This window comes from Mesoplodon mirus (assembly GCF_964341445.2).
Source record: "Mesoplodon mirus genome assembly, chromosome: 1".
Taxonomy (NCBI): Eukaryota; Metazoa; Chordata; class Mammalia; order Artiodactyla; family Ziphiidae; genus Mesoplodon; species Mesoplodon mirus.
The window spans coordinates 69,702,335-69,729,695 of NC_138976.1; the positions used below are offsets into that span (position 1 = coordinate 69,702,335).

At 40.7% G+C, this 27,361-nt stretch overlaps 1 protein-coding gene across 4 annotated transcripts in view; it reads right to left on the reverse strand.

Moving 5' to 3' along the window:
* Positions 1-1,468: 1,468 nt before the first annotated feature.
* Positions 1,469-27,361, reverse strand: part of KDM4C (lysine demethylase 4C) — a 392,092-nt gene continuing 366,199 nt past the window's right edge. For 3 of the 4 annotated variants that reach the window (XM_082628070.1, XM_082628069.1, XM_082628072.1), the window contains exons 20-22: positions 18,269-18,388; positions 14,652-14,744; positions 1,470-2,494 (exon numbers count right to left, since the gene is read on the reverse strand). In XM_082628070.1, the coding sequence (XP_082484196.1) occupies positions 2,318-2,494; positions 14,652-14,744; positions 18,269-18,388 (390 nt within the window). In that variant the 3' untranslated portion in view covers positions 1,470-2,317. Of the gene's footprint in view, positions 2,495-14,651; positions 14,745-18,268; positions 18,389-27,361 lie in introns of all 4 variants that reach the window. The other variant, XM_082628071.1, reaches the window with a different exon arrangement.

Genomic DNA, 27,361 nt, shown 5'->3' on the forward strand with positions numbered 1-27,361 from the left:
GTAGTTAGTTTAATGCAAAGAAATTAAAATTACAATTGAGGTGTCACACGGTAAAGTGAAACAGCTTTACTGGTCTGTCTGGTTATAGAGCTAATAATGACTTTATGCAGAATGCAGTGAAACAGAGGTATCTTTCTCAATAGCCAGAGTGCACTTGCGGCCAGCACTATTTTGCTTAGGCCATATACAGCTGTACTTGATTATAGGAACATTAGTTAAGTGAGACCATAAAAAACAGCTGTATTTGAAATCACATAGGACTCTGCACATTTTCTCCCTGTGGCAGCCCATCAGAAATCTTGCTGACAGGCAAACTTGTACAAAACAAATGATCCTATTTAGATTAATTCCTCTTAATGCCTTACACAGGCCTACTTTCCTGGCATATTGTGGAGACAGCAGGTCAGTTCCATTCAAAATGTGGAGATAGAAAAGGCAAGCCTGATTACTTGATAAAATATATGACTATACTGGCAGAAAATGTGGAGTGCTCGGTCCTTGTAAAAACATGGCTGATGGGCTCTTCCCCAGCTCAGAGTTCAGCCATGAGGCACTCTGGAAAATGAGCACTCAGCCAGCAAGCAGTCTGCAAAACCGAGTTTTAACTGTGGCTCTGTCACTACTGTTTCATCTTCACTGTCTACCCAGTAACATGATACATCCACACGTTTTGCCATAAAACTCTGAAATGCCCTCTAATGCCTAGCTCTGGGCTTTGGTTCACAGGATGTTAACCAACATCACAGACAGATCTAAAATTTGCTTACTTGGCTGGCCTCTCTGCCTCTGCCAGTGACCTGAGAACATACCTGGGCTAGCCCACTGAGTCCAGTGGGCTGATGGGGACACATGGAGCAGACGTGTGAGCTGGCCCAGGCCAGCTGCCTAGCCAAGCCCAGCCTAGATCAGCCAACCTGCAGACTTATGAGCAAAAGAAGTGCTTCTCATCACAGGACACAGATTTTGCAGTTGTTTGTTACGCAGCATGACTGTGGCCATAGTTAACTGAAGCATTACTGTGTGACCTTGGGCAAGCCCTCTTCCTTCCTCTCCTCCATTGCTCATCTATAAAGTGATGGGAGGGATTGGAGGATCTGTACAGCCCCTTCTAATGAAGCTGAGGACCAAGAAACCTGGGATGAAAAGAGCTCCAGACTCCAGATGCTCAGATTTCTTCCAGGCCTAAAGATGGAGCTGAGGAAAACACTTCATCGGGCACTGTGGGCAAGTAGAGGAGCCTTGTCCCCAGTGGTATAGCCATATATGTCTCACAGTGTGTCCACAGTTATGTAAACAGTGAGAGAAGAAGTTCTGACAAACCTGGGCCCCAGAATGTCCATAAAGCCAGCTCCCCCAAAAAACTTGTTTTCTATAGGTTTAAACCTAGACAAATAAGCAAGTTAGAAAACAGAATTGGAGAAAATGGAAATCTTTATTTTTAAACACTAGTACCTTTCCAAGCTGTTTCAAAAAGGAAAAATCATATTACTTCAAAACTATGCATCAAAGCATATTTATTTTAAACTCTAATCTTATAAACACATAATGAAAGAAACATATATTTTATAAATATCTACTCAGAATGTGTATTATGGAAAAAAAGTATTTAAAAATAACAGCCCCAGATCTCCCTCTTTAAATATATAAAATTCCCATACAATTCATAAGAATTCTTTCTCAAGAGCCAAAAACTTCACAAAGGCCAACAACTCAGTTCTCATCAGACATAATCAAAAGTAAAAAGGATATAAAAAAATGTAAAATTTCTGTACAAGGGAAATGCAGATAGCATATGCATAAATCTCATTACCATACATGCCATTTGTGTTTTAAAAATGTTTTATAAAAACTGCCATTTAAAACAAATAAGTGAGAGTCCTTCCCTGACTGTGGAAAATATATAAATTATCACCCTCCCACCTGGGAATCAAGGCTCCCACCTGCTAGGGTTGAGGAGAGAAGTCTCCACGTGGTTCCTTAATAGGGACTAAGTAAGCCACACATGGGGATACACCTCCTCTGGCAGTGGCTTTTTTCGATGGGTGATTCACTATTATTCCCTTCTACTTAGAAAAATTCTTTGGGATCATAGGAGACAACTGCTCAGAAGTAAATGCAAGACAAGGAGACAACTTCAGATTGTGGTATCCAATTATATTTTGTGGTTTTGGTTACCAAACTCTGGGAAGCCTAATTTTCCAATGTCAGAGACACAGCCCGTCACCTACCCCAGCAACACACATGGCACAGCCCCAGGCTGTCCCTTCATCGTTCCTCTTCTGGAGCAAGTCATTCTGTTGCCTGCAGTGTAGGTAGACTATTGCCTCTTCTGACACTTCTTCTGGAAAGAGCTCTTCAAAAACGTGCGGTAGACGGGGTCATCCACATATTCGTTCTTAAACCTGGAGCTCAGCACTCTCTTTCTCTTTCTCTCCCCTTGGATTATGTCCGTTCCATAAAATGTGTCTTCAAATCGCATATCAGAAGCTGTGGACTAAGAACAGCCAGTGTTACACTGCAGAAGGGCAGGCACTTGACATCATAAGAACGGACAAAGATCTGACTCAGTCAGCAGTGGGGAGGGTGCTGAGGCCCAGGGAGAAGGCCCCACGCAGGAGCCTTGGAGCCTCCCCACCTGCTTCCATTTAGCTCAGTTCTCTTCAGGATCTCCAACCCCCAGGGACCTTCCCCAACACGAGCAGGACTAAAGACTTCTCATCTAAATCTCCCTCACTCTTTGTGCCCCCTCTGGCTCCTGCCCAACCAGGTATATGACAAATTTGTCCACAGTCATCTCTAATTCACCCCTATTCCTATTTACCTCTGGGCCTCTGTCCCCACCACTTCCCTGAAACTGTCCTTGCTCAAGTCCTAGTTCCTAGGACACTTCTCTCCCCTAAATTTATGTGACTACTCTGTCACCTAACTCTTGCATGAAGCTCTCTGTCATTTTGTAAGCCCTCCTCCTCTGACTGCTCACCGTGGATGTCTCAGCGGCTCCCCTTTCTTAACTATTTGCTCAACTCTGATGCCCCTGAGGCTTTGCGTGTGGACTTTTCCTTGCCACATATGCTCCCCGGGCCTGCCTGCCCACACTCACGACTTCAGTTTCAACATCAACCGCAAAGATGCTCACATCTCTCGCCCCAGTTAAGACCTCCACCTGTGCTCAGGCCTGCAAACATGTCCAACAACCCAGCAGGCGTCTCAAAGTGTTTATACTGGAGGTACTTTGAACCAACCCAACCTAAAGTAAACTCAAAGTCTTCCTTCTCCATCTCTGTCCTTCCTGTATTCAATGAACGGCAGCACCATCCCCATCAATTCTAGCTACACTGATAGGAAACCTGAAAGTTATCATAAACTTCCCCTTGTCCCTACCCTGTCCAGGACCCCTCCTACATGTACCTTGAAGCCCTCCATCCTTTCTTCTTTAACCCTACTGACCCCATGGCTCTCACACTTCCTCTCCTAAACCACTGTAACAAATGCTGCACCCCAGTCTATTTTTCACAGAACCACTAGAAGAAAGCTCTCTAAAATCTCTGATTATATGACACCCTTGCTGATAGTCTTTCAATAGCCCTACTGCCTTCAAGATGACGTCTACACTTCCTAGGCTGGACATACATAATCAGGCATAATCCTACCCCTTACTTGGATTAGACTGAATTATTTGCAATTCCCAGCCACACCTTACTGGTTCATGCCCCTCCATCATTAGATGTACTGTTTGCTTTGCATAGAAAATATTCTATCCTCTCTGCCACTGACAGACGTGAGGTTCCTTCTTTTGGGTTCCTGTAACACTCTACATGTCAATGCAGTAGAATGAGGGCAGTGGCAGAGATAAGGGGTAGTGTCTCCCCATAGGGGGTGCCTTGAACCCCTTCACGGTGAGGATACTAGGGACTATGAACTGAATTTTATACATGTTCCGAACAGCAAGGAATGTGCCCTGACACAGTCACTGCTCAGTAAGTGATAGCTAGCAAAGGAATGTGGGCTTTTTCTGTTATGCTCACGTAAAGCCCACTTTTTTTAAAATTTAACTTTTATTTTATATTGGAGTGTAGCTGAATTACAATGCTGTGTTAGTTTCATGCATACAGCTGATTCAGTTATACATGTATTCATTCTTTTTCAGATACTTTTCCTATAGAGGTTATTATAGAATATTGAGTAGAGTTCCCTGTGCTATACACAGTAGGTCCTTGTTATCTATTTTATGTATAGTAATGTGTATATGTTAATCCCAAACTCCTAATTTATCCCCCCCCCATTTCCCCTTTGGTAACCATACTTTTGTTTTCAAAGTCTGTGAGTCTGTTTGTTTTGTAAGTAAGTTCACTTGCACAATTTTTTTTTAGATTCCACATATAAGTGATATCATATGATATTTGTCTTCTCTCTGACTTAGTTCACTTAGTACGATAATCTCTAGGTCCATCCATGTTGCTGCAAATGGCATTATTTCATTCTTCTTATGGCTGAGTAACATTCCATTGTGTGTGTGTGTGTGTGTGTGTGTGTGTGTGTGTGTGTGTGTACACCACATCTTCCTTATCCATTCCTCTGTCGAAGGACATTTAGGTTGCTTCCATGTCTTGGCTATTGTAAATAGTGCTGCAATGAACATTTGGGTGCATGTATCTTTTTGAATTATGGTTTTCTCCAGATATGTGCCCAGGAGTGGGACTGCTGGATCATATGGTAGTTCTGTTTTTAGTTTTCTAAAGATCCTCCATACTGTATTCCATAGTGGCTGTATCAATTTACATTCCCACTAACAGTACAAGAGGGTTCCCTTTCTCCACACCCTCTCCAGCATTTGTTGTTTGTAGACTTTTTAATGATGGCCATTCTAACTGGTGTGAGGTGATACCTCATGGTATTTTGATTTGCATTTCTCTAATAATTAGTGATGTTCAGCAGCTTTTCATGTGCCTCTTGGCCATCTGTATGTCTTCTTTGGAGAAATGTCTATTTAGGTCTTCCACCCATTTTTTGATTGGGTTTTTGTATTTTTTAATATTGAGCTGCATGAGCTGTTTATATATTTTGGAGATTAATCCTTTGTTGATTTGTTTGCAAATATTTTCTCCCATTCTGCGGGCTTTTTTTTCATTTTTTTATGATTTCATTTGCTGTGCAAAGCTTTTAAGTTTAATTAGGTCCCATTTGTTTACTTTGTTTTTATTGTCATTACTCTAGGAGGTGGATTAAAAAAAAAGATCTTGGTGTGATTTGTATCAAAGAGTGTTCTCTTTATGTTTTCCTCTAAGAGTTTTATAGTATCTGGCCTTACATTTAGATCTTTAATCCATTTTGAGTTTATTTTTGTGTATGGTGTTAGAGAATATTCTAATTTCATTCTTTTACACATAGCTGTCCAGTTTTCCAGCACCACTTACTGAAGAGACTGTCTTTCCTCCATTGTATATTCTTGCCACCTTTGTCACAGACTGGGTGACTATAGGTGTGTGGGTTTATCTGTGGACTTTCTATCCTGTTCCATTGATCTATATGTTTCTGTTTTTGTGCCAGTACCATACTCTTTTGATGACTATAGCTTTGTAGTATAGCCTTAAGTCAGGGAGCCTGATTCCTCCAGCTCTGTTTTTCTTCCTCAGGATTGCTTTGGCTATTTGGGGTCTTTTGTGTTTCCATACGAATTGTAAAATTTTTCATTCTAATTTTGTGAAAAATCCCCTTGGTAATTTCATAGGGATTGCACTGAATCTGTAGATTGCTTTGGGTAGTATAGTCATTTTGACAATATTGATTCTTCCAATCCAAGAACATGGTATCAATATATCTTTCCATCTGTTTGTGTCATCTTCAGTTTCTTTCATCAACATCCTAATAGTTTTCAGAGTACAGGTCTTTTGCCTCCTTAGGTAGGTTTATTCCTAGGTATTTTATTCTTTTTTGATGGGATGGTAAATGGGATTGTTTCCTTAATTTCTCTTTCAGATCTTTTGTTGTTAGTGTGTAGGAAGGCAAGAGATTTCTGTGTATATTAATTTTGTATTCTGCGACGTTACCAAATTCACTGATGAGCTCTAGTAGTTTTTTCGCAGCATCTTTAGGATTCTCTATGTATAGTATCATGTCATTTGCAAACTGTGACAGTTTTACTTCTTTTCCAATTTGGATTCCATTTATTTCTTTTTCTTCTCTGATGGCCCTGCTAGGACTTCAAAAACTATGCTGAATAAAAGTGGTGAGAGTGGATATCCTTGTCTCGTTCCTGATCTTAGAGGACATGCTTTCAGCTTTTCACTGTCGAGAATGATGCTAGCTGTGGGTTTGTCATATATGGCCTTTATTATGTTGAGGTAGGTTTCCTCTATGCCCACTTTATGGAGACTTTTTTTTATCATAAATGGATGTTGAATTTTGCTGAAAGCTTTTTCTGTATCTATTGAGATGATCATATGGTTTTTATTCTTCAGTTTGTTGATGTGGTGTATCACACTGATTGATTTGTGAATATTGAAGAATCCTTGCATCACTGGAATAAATCCCACTTGATCTTGGATTCAGTTGGGTAGTATTTTGTTCAGGATTTTTGCATCTGTGTTCATCAGTGATATTGGCCTGTAATTTTCTTTTTTCACGGTATCTTTGGTTTTGGTATCAGGGTGATGGTGACCTCACAGAATGAGATTGGGAGTTTTCCTTCCTCTGCAATTTTTTTGCAATAGTTTCAGAGGATAGGTGCTAACTCTTCTCTAAATGTTTGATAGAATTCGTCTGTGAAACCATCTGGTCCTGGACTTTTGTTTGTTAAAAGTCTTAAAATCACAGTTTCAATTTCAGTGATTGGTCTGTTCATATTTTCTATTTTTTCCTGGTTCAGTCTTGGAAGGTTGTACCTTTCTAAAAATTTGTCCATTTCTTCTAGGTTGTCCATTTTATTGGCATATAGTTGTTTGTAGTAGTCTCTTATGATCCTTTGTATTTCTGTGGTGTCAGTTGTAACTTCTCTTTTTTCATTTCTGATTTTATTGATTTGAGCCCTCTCCCTTTTTTTCTTGATGAGTCTGGCTAATGGTTTATCAATTTTGTTTATCATCTCAAAGAACCAGCTTTTAGTTTCATTGATTTTTGTTGTTGTTTTCTTCATCTCTATCTCATTTATTTCTGCTCTGATCTTTATGATCTTTCTACTAACTTTGGGTTTTGTTTGTTCTTCTTTCTCTAGGTGCTTTAGCTGTAAGGTTAGGTTGTTGTTAGGTTTGAGATTTTTCTTGTTTCCTGAGGTAAGACTGTATTGCTATAAACTTCTCTCTTAGAACTGCTTTTGTGGTGTCCCATAGGTTTTAGATTGTCATCTCTTTGTTGTCATGTGTCTCTAGGTATTTTTTGATTTCCTCTTTGATTTCTTCAGTGATCCACTGGTTGTTTAGTAATAACATATTGTTTAGGCTCCACGTGTTTGTGTTTTTTGCAGTCTTTTTCATGTGACTGATTTCTAATCTCATAGTTTTGTGGTCAGAAAAGAGGCTTGATATGACTTCAATTTTCTTAAATTTACTGAGGCTTGCTTCGTGACCCAACATGTGATCTATCCTGGAGAATGTTCTATGTGCACTTGAGAAGACTGTGTATTCTGCTGCTTTCAGGTGGAATGTCCTATAAATATCAATTAAGTCCATATGGTGTAGTGTGTCATTTAAGGCCTGTGTTTCCTTATTGATTTTCTGTCTGGATAATCTGTCCATTGAGGTAAGTGGGGTGTTAAAGTCCCCCACTATTTTGTGTTACTGTCAATTTCCCCTTTTATGGCTGTTAGCATTTGCCTTATATATTGACATGCTCCTATGTTGAGTGCATATATATTTACAATGTTATATCTTCTTTTTGGATTGATCCCTTGATCATTATGTAGTGTCCTTCTTTGTCTCTTGTAACAGTCTTTATTTTAAAGTTTATTTTGTCTGATATGAGTATTGCTACTCCAGGTTTCTTTTAATTTCCATTTGCATGGAATATCTTTTTCCATCCCCTCACTTTCAGTCTGTATATGTCCCTAGATCTGAAGTGGGCTCTTATAGACAGCATATATGCAGGTCTTGTTTTTGTATCCATTCAGCCAGTCTTTGTCTTTTGGTTGGAGCATTTAATTCATTTACATTTAAGGTAATTCTCAATATGTATGTTCTTATTGCCATTTTGTAAATTGTTTGGTTTTGCAAGTCTTTTTTCTTCCCTTCCTCTTTTGTTCCCTTCTCATGTGATTTGATTATCTTTAGTGTTGTATTTGGATTGCTTTTTTCTTTTTTGTGTGTGTATCTCTCATAGAGTTTTGGTTTGCAGATCACGTGAGGTTTTGATATAGCAGTCTATATATATAGACAAGACTGTTTTTTTTTTTTTTTTTTTTTTTTTTTTTTTTCTTTTTGCGGTATGCGGGCCTCTCACTGTTGTGGCCTCTCCCGTTGCGGAGCACAGGCTCCGGATGCGCAGGCCCAGCGGCCATGGCTCACGGGCCCAGCCGCTCCGCGGCATATGGGATCCTCCCAGACCGGGGCACGAACCCGTATCCCCTGCATCGGCAGGCGGACTCTCAACCACTGCGCCACCAGGGAGGCCCGACAAGACTGTTTTAAGTTGCTGGTCTCTTAATTTCAAATGCATTTCCAGTATCCTGCATTTGTACTATCCTCTGCTCATGACTGCTGGTTTTGACATCATATCTGTGTGCGTGTGGATGATTTCCCACCCTTATCGTATGTTTGCTTTTACCAGTGAGCTTTCCCATTCGTAATGTTCTTGTTTCTAGTTGTGGTCTTCTTTTCTGCCTAGAGAAGTTCCTTTAGCATTTATTGTAAAGCTGGTTGTGGTGCTGAATTCTCTTAGCTTTTGCTTATCTGTAAAGCTTTTGATTTCTCCATTGAATCTGAATGAGAGCTTTGCTGGGTATTCTTTTTTTTTTTTTGCGGTAGGTGGGCCTCTCACTGCTGTGGCCTCTCCCATCGCGGAGCACAGGCTCAGTGGCCATGGCTCACGGGCCCAGCCGCTCCGCGGCATGTGGGATCCTCCCAGACCGGGGCACGAACCCGTATCCCCTGCATCGGCAGGCAGACTCTCAACCACTGCACCACCAGGGAAGCCCCTGGGTAGAGTATTCTTGGTTATAGGTTTTTTCCTTTCATCACTTTAAATATATCATGCCACTCCCTTCTGGCCTGCAGAGTTTCTGCTGAGAAATCATCTGATAACCTTATGGGATTCCCTTGTATTTTATTTGTTGCTTTTCTCTTGCTGCTTTTAATATTTTCTCTGTCTTTAATTTTTGTCAGTTTGATTAATATATATCTTGGTGTGTTCCTCCTTGGGTTTATCCTGTATGGGAGTATGCATTTCCTTGGACTTGGGTGACTGTTTCTTTTCTCATATTAGGGAAGTTTTCAGCTATTATCTCTTCAAATATTTTGTCAGGTCCTTTCTCTCTTCTCCTTCTGTGACCCCCTATAATGGGAATGTTGGTGCATTTAATGTTGTCCCAGAGGTTTCTGAGACTGTCCTCCTTTCTTTTCATTCTTTTTTTCTTTATTCTGTTCTGCCGCAGCGATTTCCAATACTTTTTTTTTTTGATCATAAGGCAATTTAATTAGAAAAAACTCCAACCTCTCCCTCAATTTAGAAAGTAAAAAGAACATTTCTAAGCAATTAATCAAGCATGGGAGAAATTATGTGAATAATCTGGTAGCATACATTATATAATAACAATAACTGGATCAGTATTCACTGGGAGAAAGTATTAGAGATAGTGGCAGTAGCAGGTTTGAATGTCCTGTTACCCATCACATTCTGGGTCATCACAGAGGGATCTTGCAGGGCAAGACTGCAGACCTAAGGTAGAGACATTGGCCCTTAGGTTGTGAGGTGTTTTGCTTATTGGTTTTTTGGGGTTTTTTTTACAACTTTATTGGAGTATAATTGCTTCACAATAGTGTATTAGTTTCTGCTTTATAACAAAGTGAATCAGTTATACATATACATATGTTCCCATATTCCTTCCCTCTTGCGTCTCCCTCCCTCCCACCCTCCCTATCCCACCCCTCCAGGCGGTCACAAAGCACTGAGCTGATCTCCCTGTGCTATGCTGCTGCTTCCCACTAGCTATCTACCTTACGTTTGGTAGTGTATATATGTCCATGCCTCTCTCTCGCTTTGTCACAGCTTACCCTTCCCCCTCCCTGTATCCTCAAGTCCATTCTCAAGTAGGGCTGTGTCTTTATTCCTGTTTTACCCCTAGGTTCTTCATGACATTTGTTTTTTTTCTTAAATTCCATATATATGTGTTAGCATATGGTATTTGTCTTTCTCTTTCTGACTTACTTCACTCTGTATGACAGACTCTAGGTCTATCCACCTCATTACAAATAGCTCAATTTCATTTCTTTTTATGGCTGAGTAATATTCCATTGTATATATGTGCCACATCTTCTTTATCCATTCATCCGATGATGGACACTTAGGTTGTTTCCATCTCCAGGCTATTGTAAATAGAGCTGCAATGAACATCCACTACTCTTTTTTCCAGCTCACTTATTAGTTCTTCTGCCTCATTTATTCTGCTATTGTTTCCTTCTAGTGTATTTTTCACTTCAGTTATTGTATTGTTCATCTCTGTTCTTTAAATCTTCTAGGCCTTTGTTAAATATTTCTTCTACCTTCTCAGTCTGTGCCTTCATTCTTTTTCCAACATCTTGGATCATCTTTACTATCATTACTCTGTATTCTTTTTCATGTAGATTTGGCTATCTCCACTTTACTTAGTTGCTCGTCTGGGTTTTTATCTTGTTCCTTCTTCTGGAACACATTTCTCAACTGTCTCATTTAGTCTAACTTTCTGTGTTTGTGGTCTCCTTTCTGCAGGTTGCATGATCGTAGTTCCTCTTCCTTCTTGTGTCTGTCTCCTGGTGGGTGAGCTTGGTCCAGGGGCTTGTGCAGGATTCCTGGTGGGAGGGACTGGTGGGTGGAGCTGGGTCTTGTCCCTCTGGTGGACAGGGCCATGTCAAGGGGTGTGTTTACAGGTGGCTGTGAGGTCAGTACAAGTTTAGGCAGCCTGTTTGCTGGGTGGGGCTGTGTTCCCCCGTTGTTGGTTGTTTGGCCCGAGGCATCCCAGCACTGGAGCCTGCAGACTATTGGGTGGGGCCAGGTCTCAGTGCCAAAAATGCGACCTCCAAGAGAACCCACACTGATCAGTATTCCCTGGGGCCTCCACCACCAGAGTCCTTGCCCCCACAGTGAGCCACAGCCAACATCCTCCTCTCCAGGGCACCCTCCAAGACCCTCAGGTAGGTCTAGCCCAGGCTCCTGTGGAGTCACTGCTTCGTGCTGGGTTCCAGTGAAAGTTGTGTGTGCCTTCTAAGAGTGAAATCTCTGTTTCCCCCTGTCTTGCCGAACTTCTGCACTCAAGCCCCCTCTGGCCTTCAAAGCTCAATGCTCTGGAGGCTCCTCCTCCCAATGCCACACTTTCAGGCTGGGGAGCATGACATGAGGCTCAGAACTCTCATTCCATCTCACTGTGACTTCCTCTTTGTCTTTGAATGTGAAATATCTTTTTTGGTAGGTACCAGTCTTCTTTATCGATGGTTGTTCACCAGCTAATTGTGATTTTGGTGTTTTCGTGAGAGGAAGTGGGCTGCAGTCCTTCTACTCTGCCGTGTTGTCGGAATCAAGGGGCTGCTTTTAGTTTGGATACTTCCTGCTCTTTCCTCAGTGTGTGCTGGCTTTTATCCCCTTGATATGGGGTGGGCAGGTGTGGTGACCCGTGCTCACTCCTGGTACCCTGGGGCAGTGATCAGCACCCACTTGTGGGTCTCCCAGCAGTGGCCTGAGCGCCTGCAAGATGGCAGGGCCAGCGATTGGCACCTGCTCATGGGTCTCTTAGTGGCGACAGCAGCCCATGCCCACCTCTGGAGCTCACGATGACAGCGGTGGCTCGTTCCTGCCCCCAGAACTCATGTAGTGGTGTCCTTTTGCCTGAGAGTGCACGCAGGGAAAGAAACCCCTATGGCAAGTCCTGCCCCTCTCCTCTGCATCCCCCAACAATGGTGCCTTGCCTCTCTGGCAGACCCAGGCTTCTTCTGAGTGCATCCTCAATTGCCACACTCCAGCCTCTTCAGGCTGTCTCTGTGCAGCCAGCGCTGGTCCTCTCCCTGAGTCTGACCTCCAAAGCCCAAGCTTTAGCACCCAGCCCCTGCCTGCTCTGGCAGATGAGTATCTCAGGCTGGGGAGTTCAGGGCAGCACTACCAACCACCTGTGTAGGTCACTCTCTGTTTTGCCTTCCTCAAACTGGTTGCTCCATGGCTCCAAAGCTCCCCCTCCATCCAGGCTGATCTCTCCACCAGTGAGGGGACTTCCCAGGGTGAGGGAACCTTTACTCCTTCATAGCTCCCTCCCTGGGGCACAGGTCCCATCTCAATTCCTCTTTTTTTTCCTTTTGTCCTACCTGGTTTACATGGAGGTTTTTCTGCCTTTTTAGAAATCTGAGGTTTCTGCCAGTGTTCAGTAGATGTTCTGTGTGAATTGTTCCACTTGTAGATGTGTTTTTGATATATTTGTGGGAGGAGGTGAGCTCTAAGTCCTATTCCTCCACCATTTTGATTCCTGCCGCCAGGTAAAGCTTACTTTAAAGTACTATTCTTCCTTCCTAATTTCCTATTTTGCCCCTCGAACGTGTTCCCAACTGGTTTTTACTGAGATGACACCAACTGTGTCACGGAGGCCCCCTCCCATGGTAGTGACACAGGCAGGGCCCAGCTTTCAAGGCTTGAAAGCACATGGTCAATCATGAAGAAGAGAGAAACAATGGAACAATTACAAAGAAGCTTGAAAACTAAAAATGGACCCAAGTGCAAAGCTGGGCATGTTCCCTGCTAGTTTGTGAGATGGTCATCCAGGGTGATTGATAAGCTCCCTCCATGGATTCCCCCAGATGCTCCTAGCTTCACTCAGGAAGAAAAGTCAGAGATTGTGGATAGGCTGGGCACCCTCTGCCATTAGGATAAAAGTTTTGGTTCATTCATTCTTGGCAAAGCACTTCCTCTGAGTAATCTTTCCCTTTTATAAGTGCTAAAGTTAAAGGAGAAAATAAAACATCTATGAAAGTGTTGCCACTGTGTGAGGACAGCAAAAGTAAGCCTCTCAAATACAATAATAAAACCAGTTTACCAGCAGCACCAGTTAATTATACACCATTGCTATGGTTATTCTGTGACACCATAAAAGGTAATGGGGCTGTTTCTGAAGTTACTGGGAAGGAACCCAGCACAGTCACTGAGGCGGACTGCTGACACTTTAGAAAAATTTCTCCCCAAGTCAGCGTATGTCTGGGTGAGCAGAAGTCATTAAAACATGAAGGCCTCCCAGTGGGGGCTGCAACCCACCACGCCTTAAAAAAAAACCAAAAGATTTCTCTAATTATAAAGTATCTTCCATCAATAGGTTTTCCAATTAGATTTGTTTCGCCAACTGGAAAATAAATAGCAGTCACGGACAGACTAGCCAAGGGCCAGAGGGTTATATACAAGCTCCAGACGTGCAGGCTCAGTAGTTGTGGGTCATGGGCTGAGTTTCTCCACGGCATGTGGGATCTTCCCAGACCAGGGCTCAAACCCATGTCCCCTGCATTGGCAGGCAGATTCTCAACCACTGCACCACCAGGGAAGCCCTATATATTTTTTTAATTTAAAAATTTTCTATGAGAATTTTTAAAAAGCAGTTCAATTTGGTGTGACTGTTCTGAGAAATGGACCTTAGAAAATTTGTGCTCGAGTAAAGCTACATGGTAAAGCATACTGGTATTGGAGCCAGATCTACTATGGAATAGATTGTGATCAGAGCAGAAAGCAAAAAGCTTTCTTTGAATGTGATTAAGAAATGGTATTTGAAATCTGTAAGACCCAGCTTTGTTTATTCCTTTTGTTATAAAAGTGAGAGTTTAGTTTAATTATAAATTGACACAAACATTAATGAGCTTCTGAGAGAGAAGTCAATACAGTTGACCTTGAGCAATATGAGTTTGAACTATACTTAATACACGGATTTTTTTCAATCATAAACATTATGGTACTACACTATCTGAGTGATTAAATCCATAGATGTGAAACTGTGAGCAGGAAGGGTCTGACTATATAAGTTGTATATGACTGTGTGTAGGGTCAGCACTCCAACCCCCCACATTGTTAAAGGGTGAACTGTATATGATAAGGCTGTAGGAAACTAGATGTTCACTATGCTGAGTCCCCTTTAATCTCCTACTGAAAGCTTTCTTTTAACGTTGCTTCCACTAACAAAATTGTAAATGTCTTGATGGTATCTTTATATGTTCCCAGTTAGCTTGCACAGGACACATATTCAATAACTTTCTGTATGCCAATAGATGATAACACAAAGAAGCATCATCTGACCTCATTAGAAAGAAAGATGAGGAACTTGCACCAGTTCCCCTGTTTCTGGCCAAATTTGAGCTTTGGATTAAACAGATTTCAATAAGGGAAAAGTTGCATTGGCTTTCTTCAAAATCAATCCAAAAGCCTAAGTATGTTTCCTGCTGGGCTTGGGAAACAGGGAGAGAGGAGGAGAGATTCACGTGGCAGATCCCTCAGAGGAATTATTCAGCACTTACAAAACGAGCTTTCACTCTCTTGGGTAACTCTTCATCTAAAGTGTAGATGTCCTCTCTCTTCATTGCTATCTGGGATCCATCTTCAAATTCAACCTAATGAAAAATAAGACATCAAGCATGATCTATTTTATTTTATTTTATTTTATTTTTTATTTTTTATTTTTTTGCTGTACGTGGGCCTCTCACTGCTGTGGCCTCTCCCGTTGCGGAGCACAGGCTCCAGACACACAGGCTCCGCGGCCATGGCTCGCGGGCCCAGCCGCTGCGCGGCATGTGGGATCCTCCGGGATAGGGGCACGAACCCGTGTCCCCTGCATCGGCAGGCGGACTCTCAACCACTGCGCCACCAGGGAAGCCCAATTTTAAAAAGAAGCAAGCATTCACCATTTTCTTCAGGGTTCCAGTTAGCTACATAAAAAAGAAAAAAGGATTCAAGCAGAACAAACAAGAGAACTAGCCAACAGCCAAGGAAGGAAGAAAAGCTCTTTCCCTTATCAAACTAAGAACAAAGTATGTTTTCAAACAGGCCAAAATTCTTGAAAATGAGTGTTTGCAATATGTGGTATGAAAACTTTATCACCCCAAAGCAAAAACAAAGGAAAGTAACTGCTGCTCAAATGATTTCTCAGAACATGAGATTGTGGCCAATTTAGCACTAAGACGGGTGGGGCCTGTAAGTACTGATTGTTTCTTTAAGAGGCTCTGACAACATAAGAGGGAGGACTGTTTCTCTTTGAGAAAGAAGTAATGATATATTTACTCTTGTATAATAATCCTCCCAGATAAAATAATTTCTCAAGTTCTTACAGAGCTTTAACTTTCAAAACTCACTTTTGTTAAATTCAAACAAATGGCCAGGAAGATCTCAGGTTCTCCTTAACCTCACATGTCAGCCACCTCAATTTGTGAAAATACATTATCATCCAAATGAAAATGTTTAAAACTTTGTTTTCAAGCTAATCAAATGGCAGCAAGTAATTTTTTTCATTATCCAGTTTTTTCAATATTTTAGGATATTTTGTTAGAGAAAAAGTGACACTGAATAACAAACATAGAGCATCTGGGGGAAATTCATCAAAGGCCCTACTCAAAGTGATCTTGGTTTAGGCTCAATTCCACATGAACTCTTCCAGAAGAAAACAACAAAAGGGATGCAATCATCGGGGTAGAATATCTAATATGTTCTAACTCTGACCACTTATGGTATTTTTGAAATCCCTAACTTGTCTGTCTGAATTCTTTGCTTTTAAGAAATAAGTATATGCTTGCAATTCTAGTTAAAAGATAAGTTAAACCATGTAGCTGTGCTATTTATGTTAATTTAAAAAAATCTGAAGTTTAAAAAATACTAAAGATAAAATATATAATTAAACTTCGTATTTATTATCCATGTACTGCTCACATTTGACTAAGCTCAAACAAGGGGCAGCATTAGGTCTGGGTCACAGGAGACCTCTCCCTGCTACTTCCCAGAATGCTGAGATTGGGAAGGCTTTTCTTCCTGGCCTTGTTTCAGCAAAATGGTTTCTGTAATATTTAATTAGGCCAAGGTGTCATGCAATTTATACAGTTTGATAGCATAGCTAGAACTACCTGTGCCTACCTTCTGTTTTAGATCATTTGAAAATTCTAAAAGAGAAAGAGGCAATTTTAAAACTAAGAGGGAGTATGGTATGGTGACCAACCATCCCAGTTTGTCCAGGACTGAAGGGGTCTCCCAGGATGCAAGACTTTCAGTGCTAAAATCAAGGACAGTCCCTCGAAAGCTGGGATAGTTGTTCACCAGAGTTGGGACAGAGCCAAGAGTAAATTCTGGCCCTTCCCTTTACCAGCTGTGTGCTCTTGAACAAATTATCAAATTCACGGAGGCTTTTCCCCCTCCTTTGTAAAGTAGGAGTCAAAAAACTCTATCTTGCAGGGCTACTGTGAGGGTCCCCAAAATGCATATACTTAGGATACTTAGCACTGTGCAGTAGGTATTTAGTCCCATTTTTATAAATATTTTTGCTTATTCAATGGTGAGGCTGAATAAATAGACACAAAACACAAAATGATCTCAAAAGGCCAGTTGGCTTAATGAGGAATTTTAAACTACTTCCTTGAGAGAATTTTAATATTAGTCTTAACTTTTTCATTGAGTCTGTAAATAGGCTCACAGTTCTATGTTGATAGGCCATCATAAATTCAACTGAAGTTAGCACACTGATTACTAATTAGCCTGACTTTCAACATGTCTTCATTATGATACTTTTCATGTAGCTAATAGCTTTGCTACATGTAAGATGCTTCGCTTTTGCATTTATTGTTTAATTAAATGTAATTATTTTCTTTTGAATGATGTAGTAAACGCTTCTTTTCTAGGAGTCTCCAGTATTACCAGCCTGTCTTGTGATTTTTGCCTAATTTTGGACATTCTGATACAAAAATGCTGCAGCACTTACCCTGTTGTAAATGACCTGGATCTGCAACTTAACACTTTGTCACCAATACAAAGGGGAAATGGCCTTCTTTCTCTCTCTCTCTCTCTCTCTCTCTCTCACACACACACACACACACACACACACACACAGGATATGTACATCCTCCCCTACCCACCCTGGTGGCTTTTTCTACACCTTAAAAAATGTTCTCCCCTAAGTTTTCCAAACTTCTTTGAACACTTTTAATTACATTGTGCTCCAGTTTTTAGTGCAGTGTCTTTTAATGTACTCTTCCATTTAAGCCCTATCCCTTTATCAGTCTTTGAACAATTTCTCTGAGGAAACTGGAGGTCTTATCATTCTCAAGCTGTTTTTAACTTCACAAGCCTGAACCTTCTTGCTTTTTCTCCTTTTACTTCAATCTTCCTGTTTTTACACTACTGCTTAGGTTTAGAATGTTGATTTCTGCCATCGTGTTACTAAAAGTACTATAATTTATTGGTTCTAATAAATTTGTTCCTTTTTAAAGTCTTTCTGAAGGAATATAAATGCACATGCGCCATCCATGTTGTTTTCCTTATTAGAGCTTAACTCATCCTCATTTCTAATAGGGATACAATTCATTTTTAAATTGTATATATATTCTTTAATAATATGTAGAGTTGTTCAGTGAACAGAATGCCAAAATGATAACTGCACTTTTCATTAAATAAGCACTCCTTTATGCTCGGGTGCACAAATGGCCACATCTGTGCTGATGTACCATTGGTTTAGGTTTGCTGAAACACCTGATGGGGATGATGTCTCTCAGGGAAAAGCCACCCATTCAGGGGCTGCTGGATGATGAACAGCCATCACTGATTTGGCTTACAGTTAGATAATCCAGATAATTAGTCTCTCCCCGTATAACAGAAACACAAGAAAGCAGCCCACCATCCAGTTGGTTATCTTTTTGACCTAACTAACTATATTCCTTACAATTAACCCATTCATCAAATGTTACTAGAGTTTCCCAGTATCAAACTTGGTAATAAAAGTCTAATATCTAAGTCATCAAACATCGAATTTTTGCTTTTATAAAACAAGAGGTGTTCCAAATTCATGTGGCTTCTTGGTCAGCAGTACACTAGCTATACTGTCTGCCCTCTGGCTTCTCCTGTCCATCTCAGCAAGCATCACACCCAGGGCGGCACTCACCTGGTACATGTGGGCAACAGTTGATCCGAAATATTTTGCCCCGTAGAGTTTGCCATCAGGCCACTTGACTTGAACGACCTCTCCCTCGGCAGGAGGGCCTAGCCTCACACAGTCTCGGCTCTGCAGAATAAATAGAGTTAGCCTTTTCAAGGCAAATGTCTAAGTGACTGCATTTAGAACATAGCAAATGATGAACTCCTGGCAATTAAAAGGAGTTATTGCCTCTGTGTTTTATGGATTATGATCTTGCATGGGTGTTCAGGGGAAGAGCTATAAGCCAAAGGAATACTTAAAAATTCAGCCTACATCATAAAGTTACAAAGGAACCACCATAATCCAAGAAGGAAAAAACAGCATTTACATTTGCTATTTGACAAAGAATTGTTCAGAGGGTAAGTAAAATGTGCATAGAAACTGATTTAGCTGAGAAATAGACTGGCTAATGATTTATAACACCTGACATTTATACAGCATTTTGCACTTAACAGAAGGCTTTAACATACATCTCGTCTGATCCTCACAATGCTTCCATGAGGTAGGCAGAGACTATTAATTACCCCCATTTTACTGACAAGGAAACTGAGCCTCTGAGGAGGCTCCTTTCAGTTGTCAGGATCTCTGGAGAAGTGAAGCAGTGTAAGAGACAAAGAACTGAGGACACCCAGGTGGACCTGGGAGCAGGAGAGAAGCAGACTGTCATCAGAGCTGGCAGGCCCGGACGAAGCAGCAAGGCAAAAATGCAGGAGTCTCCAGAGTGCAGTAGGGGAGGCTGTAAGGCCCGGGTCCTGCTCAGCAGGCCTCTTCTGAAGACCCCTGGACCTTCCCCTACAGGTCTGGTTCTGCCTGCACCTCCTATCCACTGAGTAGCCCACCTCATTCCACAGGTGACCCTGGCGGTGCCACAAGCAGTCTTCTCACCTCACTTCTTCTTCTCAGCACTGCCTCCTCCTCGGGCAGCAACTAAGAACAAATTTCCCACTAGCTCATCCTGGGAAGGTGCTTTTTAGAGGGGGAGGGGTACAGATATATTTTGCAAACTTAAGTTTGTATGTATTGAGAATGACACAATAAAATCTGAATACAAAGGAATTAAATACTTGACTACTTTGATAAATTTTTTGCACATTTAGCAATTCATGTTTTGCTAATCCTGGTATTTTACTGATGAGGCCAATCTGACTGATTGAAATGCACACTTGACCAGTTAAGCTTTAAATACAGACTGGGCAAGGTTCTGTGGTTTAAATGAGAGGCACACACAGGAAATATTTAGTTGTTTATGATTAGAACTCCACCATGTATTACTTTTCATTATTAACAGAAATTATGCATCATAAAGGAGTGGGCCTTTTACTGTTGGGTTCAGAGTATACCTGAGAGGCTCATCTTTCTCACTGCAGACTACGCCTCCATTTAAAGCTATGGGCAAAGAAAAAAAAATGTGTGCTCAGAGGCTCTGCAGAGTTGACAGTCTGCATCTAACTTAGTCAAATGAAAATAAGTTTCTTCTTGGCCTTCATAATATTTGATCTCAGGCTACACAGAACTGAAAGGGTAGGATGAAGAACTGTATTCTATATATGCCCCTGGAGTTATCATCTCACTTTTCATTTCCCTTCCCTTCCAAAGATGTACATGGTACTAAGAAGATTGGAAGGTGTAGCTTCTAAATAGATGCTATCTCCTGGGACAGGAAGCTTCATCAGCTCAGGGATAACTCTGAGCTAAAACCCAGATGGTTTGGTGATGGGGTCAAGGAAAGAAAAGCGTAAGTTTCTTCCTTCTCCTAAAGTTTTATTCCATGTGGAGGAAGCTCCACTAAGGTAATACTCCTGGCTTTTCTTTTTTTTCCCACTCCCTCATTCATTCACTTTTTTTTTTTTTAATTTTCATTGGAGGATACTTGATTTACAATGTTGTGTTAGTTTCAGGTGTGCAACAAAGTGAATCAGTTACATGTATACATATACCCACTCTTTTTTAGATTCTTTTCCCATATAGGCCATTACTGAGTATTGAGTAAACTTCCCTGTGCTATAGAGTAGGTTCTTATTAGTTATCTACTACTATATTTTATATATAGTAGTGTGTATATTGTCAATCCCAGTCTTCCAATTTATCCCTCCCCTGCCAAAGCAATCTACAGATTCAACACAATCCCTATCAAATTTCCAATGGCATTTTTCACAGAATTACAACAAAAAATTTTACAATTTGTATGGAAACACAAAAGATCACGAATAGCAAAAGCAATCTTGAGAAAGAAAAATGGAGCTGGAGAAATCAGGCTCCCTGACTTCAGACTATACTACAAGGCTACAGCAATCAAGACAGTATGGTACTGGCACAAAAACAGAAATATAAAACAAGGGAACAGGATAGAAAGTTCAGAGATAACGCCACACACCTATGGTCACCTATTCGATGACAAAAGAGGCAAGAATGTACAATGGAGAAAAGACAGTCTCCGATAAGTGGGGCTGGGCAAACTGAACAGCTACATGTAAACAAATGAAATTAGAACACTCCCTGACACCATACACAAAAACAAACTCAAAATGTATTAAAGATCTAAATGTAAGGCTGGATACTATAAAACTCTTAGAATCAGCTCGGTGCTTTGTGACCGCCTGGAGGGGTGGGATAGGGAGGGTGGGAGGGAGGGAGACGCAAGAGGGAAGGGATATGGGAACAGATGTATATGTATAACTGATTCACTTTGTTATAAAGCAGAAGCTAATTTAAAAAAAAAAGAAAACAGACTGGTGGTTGCCAAGGGGTAGGGGGTTGGGGGAGGGATGGAGTGGGAGTTAAAAAAAAAAAACTCTTAGAGGAAAACATAGGCAGAACACTCTTTGACATAAATCGCAGCAAGATCTTTTTGAATCCACCTCCTAGAGTAATGAAAATAAAAACAAAAATAAACAAATGGGACCTAATGAAATTTTAAAGCTTTTGCACAGCAAAGGAAACCATAAACAAAACAAAAAGACAACCCTCAGAATGGGAGAAAATATTTGCAAATGAAGCAACCAACAAAAGATTAATATCCAAAATATACAAACAGTTCTTGGAGCTCAATATCAAAAAAACAACCCAATCAAAAAATGGACAGAAGACCTAAATAGACATTTCTCCAGAGAAGACATACAGATGGGCCAACAAACACATGAAAAGATGCTCAACATCACTAATTGTTAGAGAAAGGCAAATCAAAACTACAATGAGGTATCACCTTACACCAGTCAAAATGGCTATCATTAAAAAATCTATAAACAAATGCTGGAGAGGGTGTGGATAAAAGGGAACCCTCTTGCACTGTTGGTGGAAATGTAAATTGATATAGCCACTATGGAAAACAGTATGGAGGTTCCTTAAAAAACTAAAAATAGAGATCCCACAAAGAAGACTGGGGTTGGCTGCATGAACACAGTCTGAAGAGGGCTAGTGTGCCACAGCTGGCCAGGAGGGAGTCCAGGAAAAAGTCTGGACTTGCCTAAGAGGCAAGAGACCATTGTTTCAGGGTGCGTGAGGAGAGGGGATTCAGAGCACCGCCTAAACAAGCTCCAGAAATGGGCGCGAGCCATGGCTTTCAGCGCAGACGCCAGAGACAGGCATAAAACGTTAAGGCTGCTGCTGCAGCCACCAAGAAGCCTGTATGCAAGCAAAGGTCACTATCCACACCTCCCCTCCCGGGAGCCTGTGCAGCCCGCCACTGCCAGGGTCCCATAATCCAGGGACAACCTCCCCGGGAAAACACACGGTGCACCTCAGGCTGTTGCAACATCACGCCGGCCTCTGCCGCTCGCAGGCTCGCCCCACATTCTGTACCCCTCCCTCCCCCACCGGCCTGAGTGAGCCAGAGCCCCCTAATCAGCTGCTCCTTTAACCCCGTCCTGTCTGGGTGAAAAACAGATGCCCTCAGGCGACCTACAGGCAGAGGCGGGGTCAAATCCAAAACTGAACCCCAGGAGCTGTGCGAACAAAGAAGAGAAAGGGAAATTTCTCCCAGCAGTCTCAGGAGCAGCAGATTAAATCTCCACAATCAACTTGATGTACCCGGCATCTGTGGAATACTTGAATAGACAATGAATCATCCCAAGATTAAAACGATGGACTTTGTGTGATTTTGTCTGTATAGCTTTGTCCTAGGGTTCTGTCTGTCCATTTCTTTCGTTTTTGTTTGGGGTTTTTTTGTATATTTTTTTAGCGCTTGTTATCATTAGTGGATTTGTTTTTTGGTTTGGTTGCTCTCTTCTTTCTTTCTTTTTTATTTTCAATTTAAAAAAAATTTTTAATAATTAAAAAAATTTTTTCATTTTAATAACTTTATTTTATTTTTCTTTCTTTTTTTCTCCCTTTTCTTCTGACCCGTGTGACTGACAGAGTATTGGTGCTCCGGCCAGGTGTCAAGCCTGAGCCTCTGAGGTGGGAGAGCTGAGTTCAGGACACTGGTCCACCAGAGACCTCCTGGCTCCACATAATATCAAACGGCGAAAGCTTTCCCAGAGATCTCCATCTCAACGCTAAGACCCAGCTCCACTCAGCGACCAGCAAGCTACAGGGCTGGACACCCTACACCAAACAACTAGCAAGACAGGAACACAATCCCACCCATTAGCAGAGAGGCTGCCTTAAATCATAATAAGGTCACAGACACCCAAAACATACCACCAGACATGGTCCTGCCCACCAGAAAGACAAGATCCAGCCTCAGCCACCAGAACACAGGCACCAGGAAGCCTACACAACCCACTGAATCAACGTTAGCCACTGGAGGCAGACACCAAAAACAACGGGAAGTATGAACCTGCAGCCTGCAAAAAGGAGACCCCAAACACAGTAAGTTAAGCAAAATGAGGAGACAGAGTAACACATAGCAGATGAAGGAGCAAGGTAAAAACCCAACAGACAAAACAAATGAAGAGGAAATAGGCAGTCTACCTGAAAAAGAATTCAGAATAATGATAGTAAAGATGATCCAAAATCTTGGAAATAGAATGGACAAAATACAAGAAACCTTTAACAAGGACCTAGAAGAACTAAAGAGGAAACGAACAATGATGAACAACACAATTAGTGAAACTAAAAATTCTCTAGAAGGTATCAATAGCAGAATAACTGAGGCGGAAGAACGGATAAGTGACCTGGAAGATAAAATAGTGGAAATAACTACTGCAGAGCAGAATAAAGAAAAAAGAATGAAAAGAATTGAGGACAGCCTCAGAGACTTCTGGGAGAACATTAAACACACCAACATTAGAATTATAGGAGGTCCCAGAAAAAGAAGAGAAAAAGAAGAGGACTGAGAAAATATTTGAAGAGATTATAGTTGAAAACTTCCCTAATATGGGAAAGGAAATAGTCAATCAAGTCCAGAGAGTGCAGAGTCCCCTACAGGATAAATCCAAGGAGAAACACACCAAGACACATTAATCAACCTATCAAAAATTAAATACAAAGAAAAAATATTAAAAGCAGCAAGGGAAAACAACAAATAACATACAAGGGAATCCCCACAAGGTTAACAGCTGATCTTTCAGCAGACACTCTGCAAGCCAGAAGGGAGTGGCAGGACATATTTAAAGTGATGAAAGGAAAAAACCTACAACAAAGATTACTGTACCCAGCAAGGATCTCATTCAGATTCAACGGAGAAATTAAAACCTTCACAGACAAGCAAAAGCTAAGACAATTCAGCACCACCAAACTAGCTTTACAACAAATGCTAAAGGAACTTCTCTAGGCAGGAAACACAAGAGAAGGAAAAGACCTACAATAACAAACCCAAAACAATTAAGAAAATGGTAATAGGAACATACGTATCAAAAATTACCTTAAATGTAGATGGACTAAATGCTCCAACCAAAAGACATAGACTGGCTGAATGGATACAAAGACAAGACCTGTATATATGCTGTCTATAAGAGCCCACTTCAGATCTAGGGACACATACAAAGTGAGGGCAAAAAGATATTCCATGCAAATGGAAATTGAAAGAAAACTGGAGTAGCAATACTCATATCAGATAAAATAGACTTTAAAATAAAGACTGTTACAAGAGATAAGGAGGGACACTACGTAATGATCAAAGGATCAATCCAAGTAGAAGATATAACAATTGTAAATATTTATGCACCCACACAGGAGCACCTCAACATATAAGGCAAATGCTAACAGCCATCAAAGGGGAAATCGACAGTAACACAATAATAGCAGGGGACTTTAACACTTTCACCAATGGACAGATCATCCAAAATGAAACTAAATAAGGAAACTCAAGCTTTAAATGATACATTAAACAAGATGGACTTAACTGATATTTACAGGACATTCCATCCAAAAACAACGGAATACACTTTATTCTCAAGTGCTCATGGAACATTTTCCAGGATAGATCATATCTTTCTTGGGTCACAAATCAAGCCTTGGTAAATTTAAGAGAATTGAAATTGTATCAAGTATCTTTTCTGACCACAATGCTATGAGACTGGATATCAATTACAGGAAAAAGTCTGTAAAAATTACAAACACGTGGAGGGTAAACAATACACTACTAAATAACAGAGATCACTGAAGAAATCAAAGAGGAAATCAAAAAATACCTAGAAACAAATGACAAAGAAAACACGACGAGCCAAAACCTATGGGATGCAGCAAAAGCAGTTCTCAGAGGGAAGTTTATAGCAATACAATCCTACCTCAAGAAACAAGAAACAACTCAAATAAACAACCTAACCTTACACCTAAAGCAATTAGAGAAAGAACAAAAAACCCCAAAAGTTAGCAGAAGGAAAGAAATCATAAAGATCAGATCAGAAATAAATGAAAAAGAAATGAAGGAAACAATAGCAAAGATCAATAAAACTAAAAGCTGGTTCTTTGAGAAGATAAACAAAATTGATAAACAATTAGCCAGAATGATCAAGAAAAAAAGGGAGAAGACTCAAATCAACAGAATTAGAAATGAAAACGGAGAAGTAACAACTGACACTGCAGAAATACAAAGGATCAGAAAACCATAATTCAAAGAGTCATGTACCACAGTGTTCATTGCAGCTCTGTTTGCAATAGCCAGGACAAGGAAGCAACCTAAGTGTCCATCAACAGATGAATGGATAAAGAAGATGTGGCACATATATACAATGGAATATTACTCAGCCATAAAAAGAAATGAAACTGAGTTATTTGTAGTGAGATGGATGCACTTAGAGTCTGTCATACAGAGTGAATAGGTCAGAAAGAGAGAAACAAATACCGTATGCTAACACATATATATGGAATCTAAAATAAAAAAAAAGGTCATGAAGAACCTAGGGGCAAGATGGGAATAAAGATGCAGACCTACTAGAGAATGGACTTGAGGACATGGGGAGGGGGAAGTGTAAGTTGGGACAAAGTGAGAGAGTGGTAGTATATATATGGACATATATACACTACCAAATATAAAATAGATAGCTAGTGGGAAGCAGCTGCATAGCACAGGGAGATCAGCTAAGTGCTTTGTAACCAGCTAGAGCGGTGGGATAGCGAGGGTGGGAGGGAGGGAGACGCAAGAGGGAAGAGATATGGGAACATATGTATATGTATAACTGATTCACTTTGTTATAAAGCAGAAAGTAACACACCATTGTAAAGCAATTATATTCCAATAAAGATGTTAAAAAAAAACTAAAAATAGAACTACCACATGACCCAACAATCCCAATACTGGGCATATACCCTGAGAAAACCATAATTCAAAACAAACATGCACCTCAATGTTCATAGCAGCACTATTTACAATAGCCAGGACATGGAAGCAACCTAAATGTCCACCAACAGAGGACTGGATAAAGAAGATGCGGTACATATATATAATGGGATATTACTCAGCCAAAAAAAGGAATGAAATTGGGTCACTTATAGAAACCATGGATGGTCTAAAGAGTGTTATACAGAGGGAAGTAAGTCAGAAAGAGAAAAGCAAATATCGTATAATAATGCATATATGTGGAATCTTAAAAAATGGTATAGATGACCTTACTTGCAAAGCAGAAATAGGACACAGATGTAGAGAACAAATGTATAGATATCAAGGGGGAAAGCGGTAGGGTGGGATGAATTGGGAGACTGGGATTGACACATATACATTATTGATACTATGTATAACATAGACAACTGATGGGAACATACTGTATAGCACAGGAACCTAATGCACTGTGGTAACCTAAATGGGAGGGAAGTCCAAAAGGTAGGGGATATCTGTATGTATATGGCTGATTCTTTTTGTTGTGCAGTGGAGGCTAACACAACATTGTAAAGCAACCATACTCCAATAAAAATTAATCAGAAAAAAAAGAAGACATATGGATGGCTAAAAAGCACATTAAAAGATGCTCAACATCAGTAATTCTTAGTGAAATGCAAATCAAAACTACAATGAGGTATCACCTCACACTAGTCAGAATGGCCATCATCAAAATGCCTACAAACAATAAATGCTGGAGAGGGTGTGGAGAAAAGGGAACCCTCGCACACTGTTGGTGGTACAGCCACTATGGAGAACAGTATGGAGCTTCCTTAAAAAACTAAAAATAGAGCTACCATATGATCCAGCAATCCCACTCCTGGGCGTATATCTGGAGAAAACGATAATTCAAAAAGAGACATGCACCCCAGTGTTCATTGCAGCACTATTTATAATAGCCAAGACATGGAAGCAACCTAAGTGTCCACCAACAGAGGAATGGATAAAGAAGATGTGGTACATATATATAATGGACTATTACTCAGCTATTAAAAAGAACAAAATAATGCCATTTGCAGCAACATGGATGGACCCAGAGATTGTCATACTGAGTAAAATAAGTCAGACAAACAAAAACAAGTATCATGTGATATCACTTATATGTGGAATCTTAAAAAGGGGTACAAATGAACTTATCTACGGAACAGAAATAGAGTTATAGATGTAGAAAACAAACTCATTCTCCAAGAGAATAAGGAGTGACAATTATATTGTTGAGTTTTCTGAAGGAGACTGCATTTTCCAAACTATGCACTACAGTGCCTTGGGGCACCACAGCAAATTCACTGGGGTTCTGAAATAGG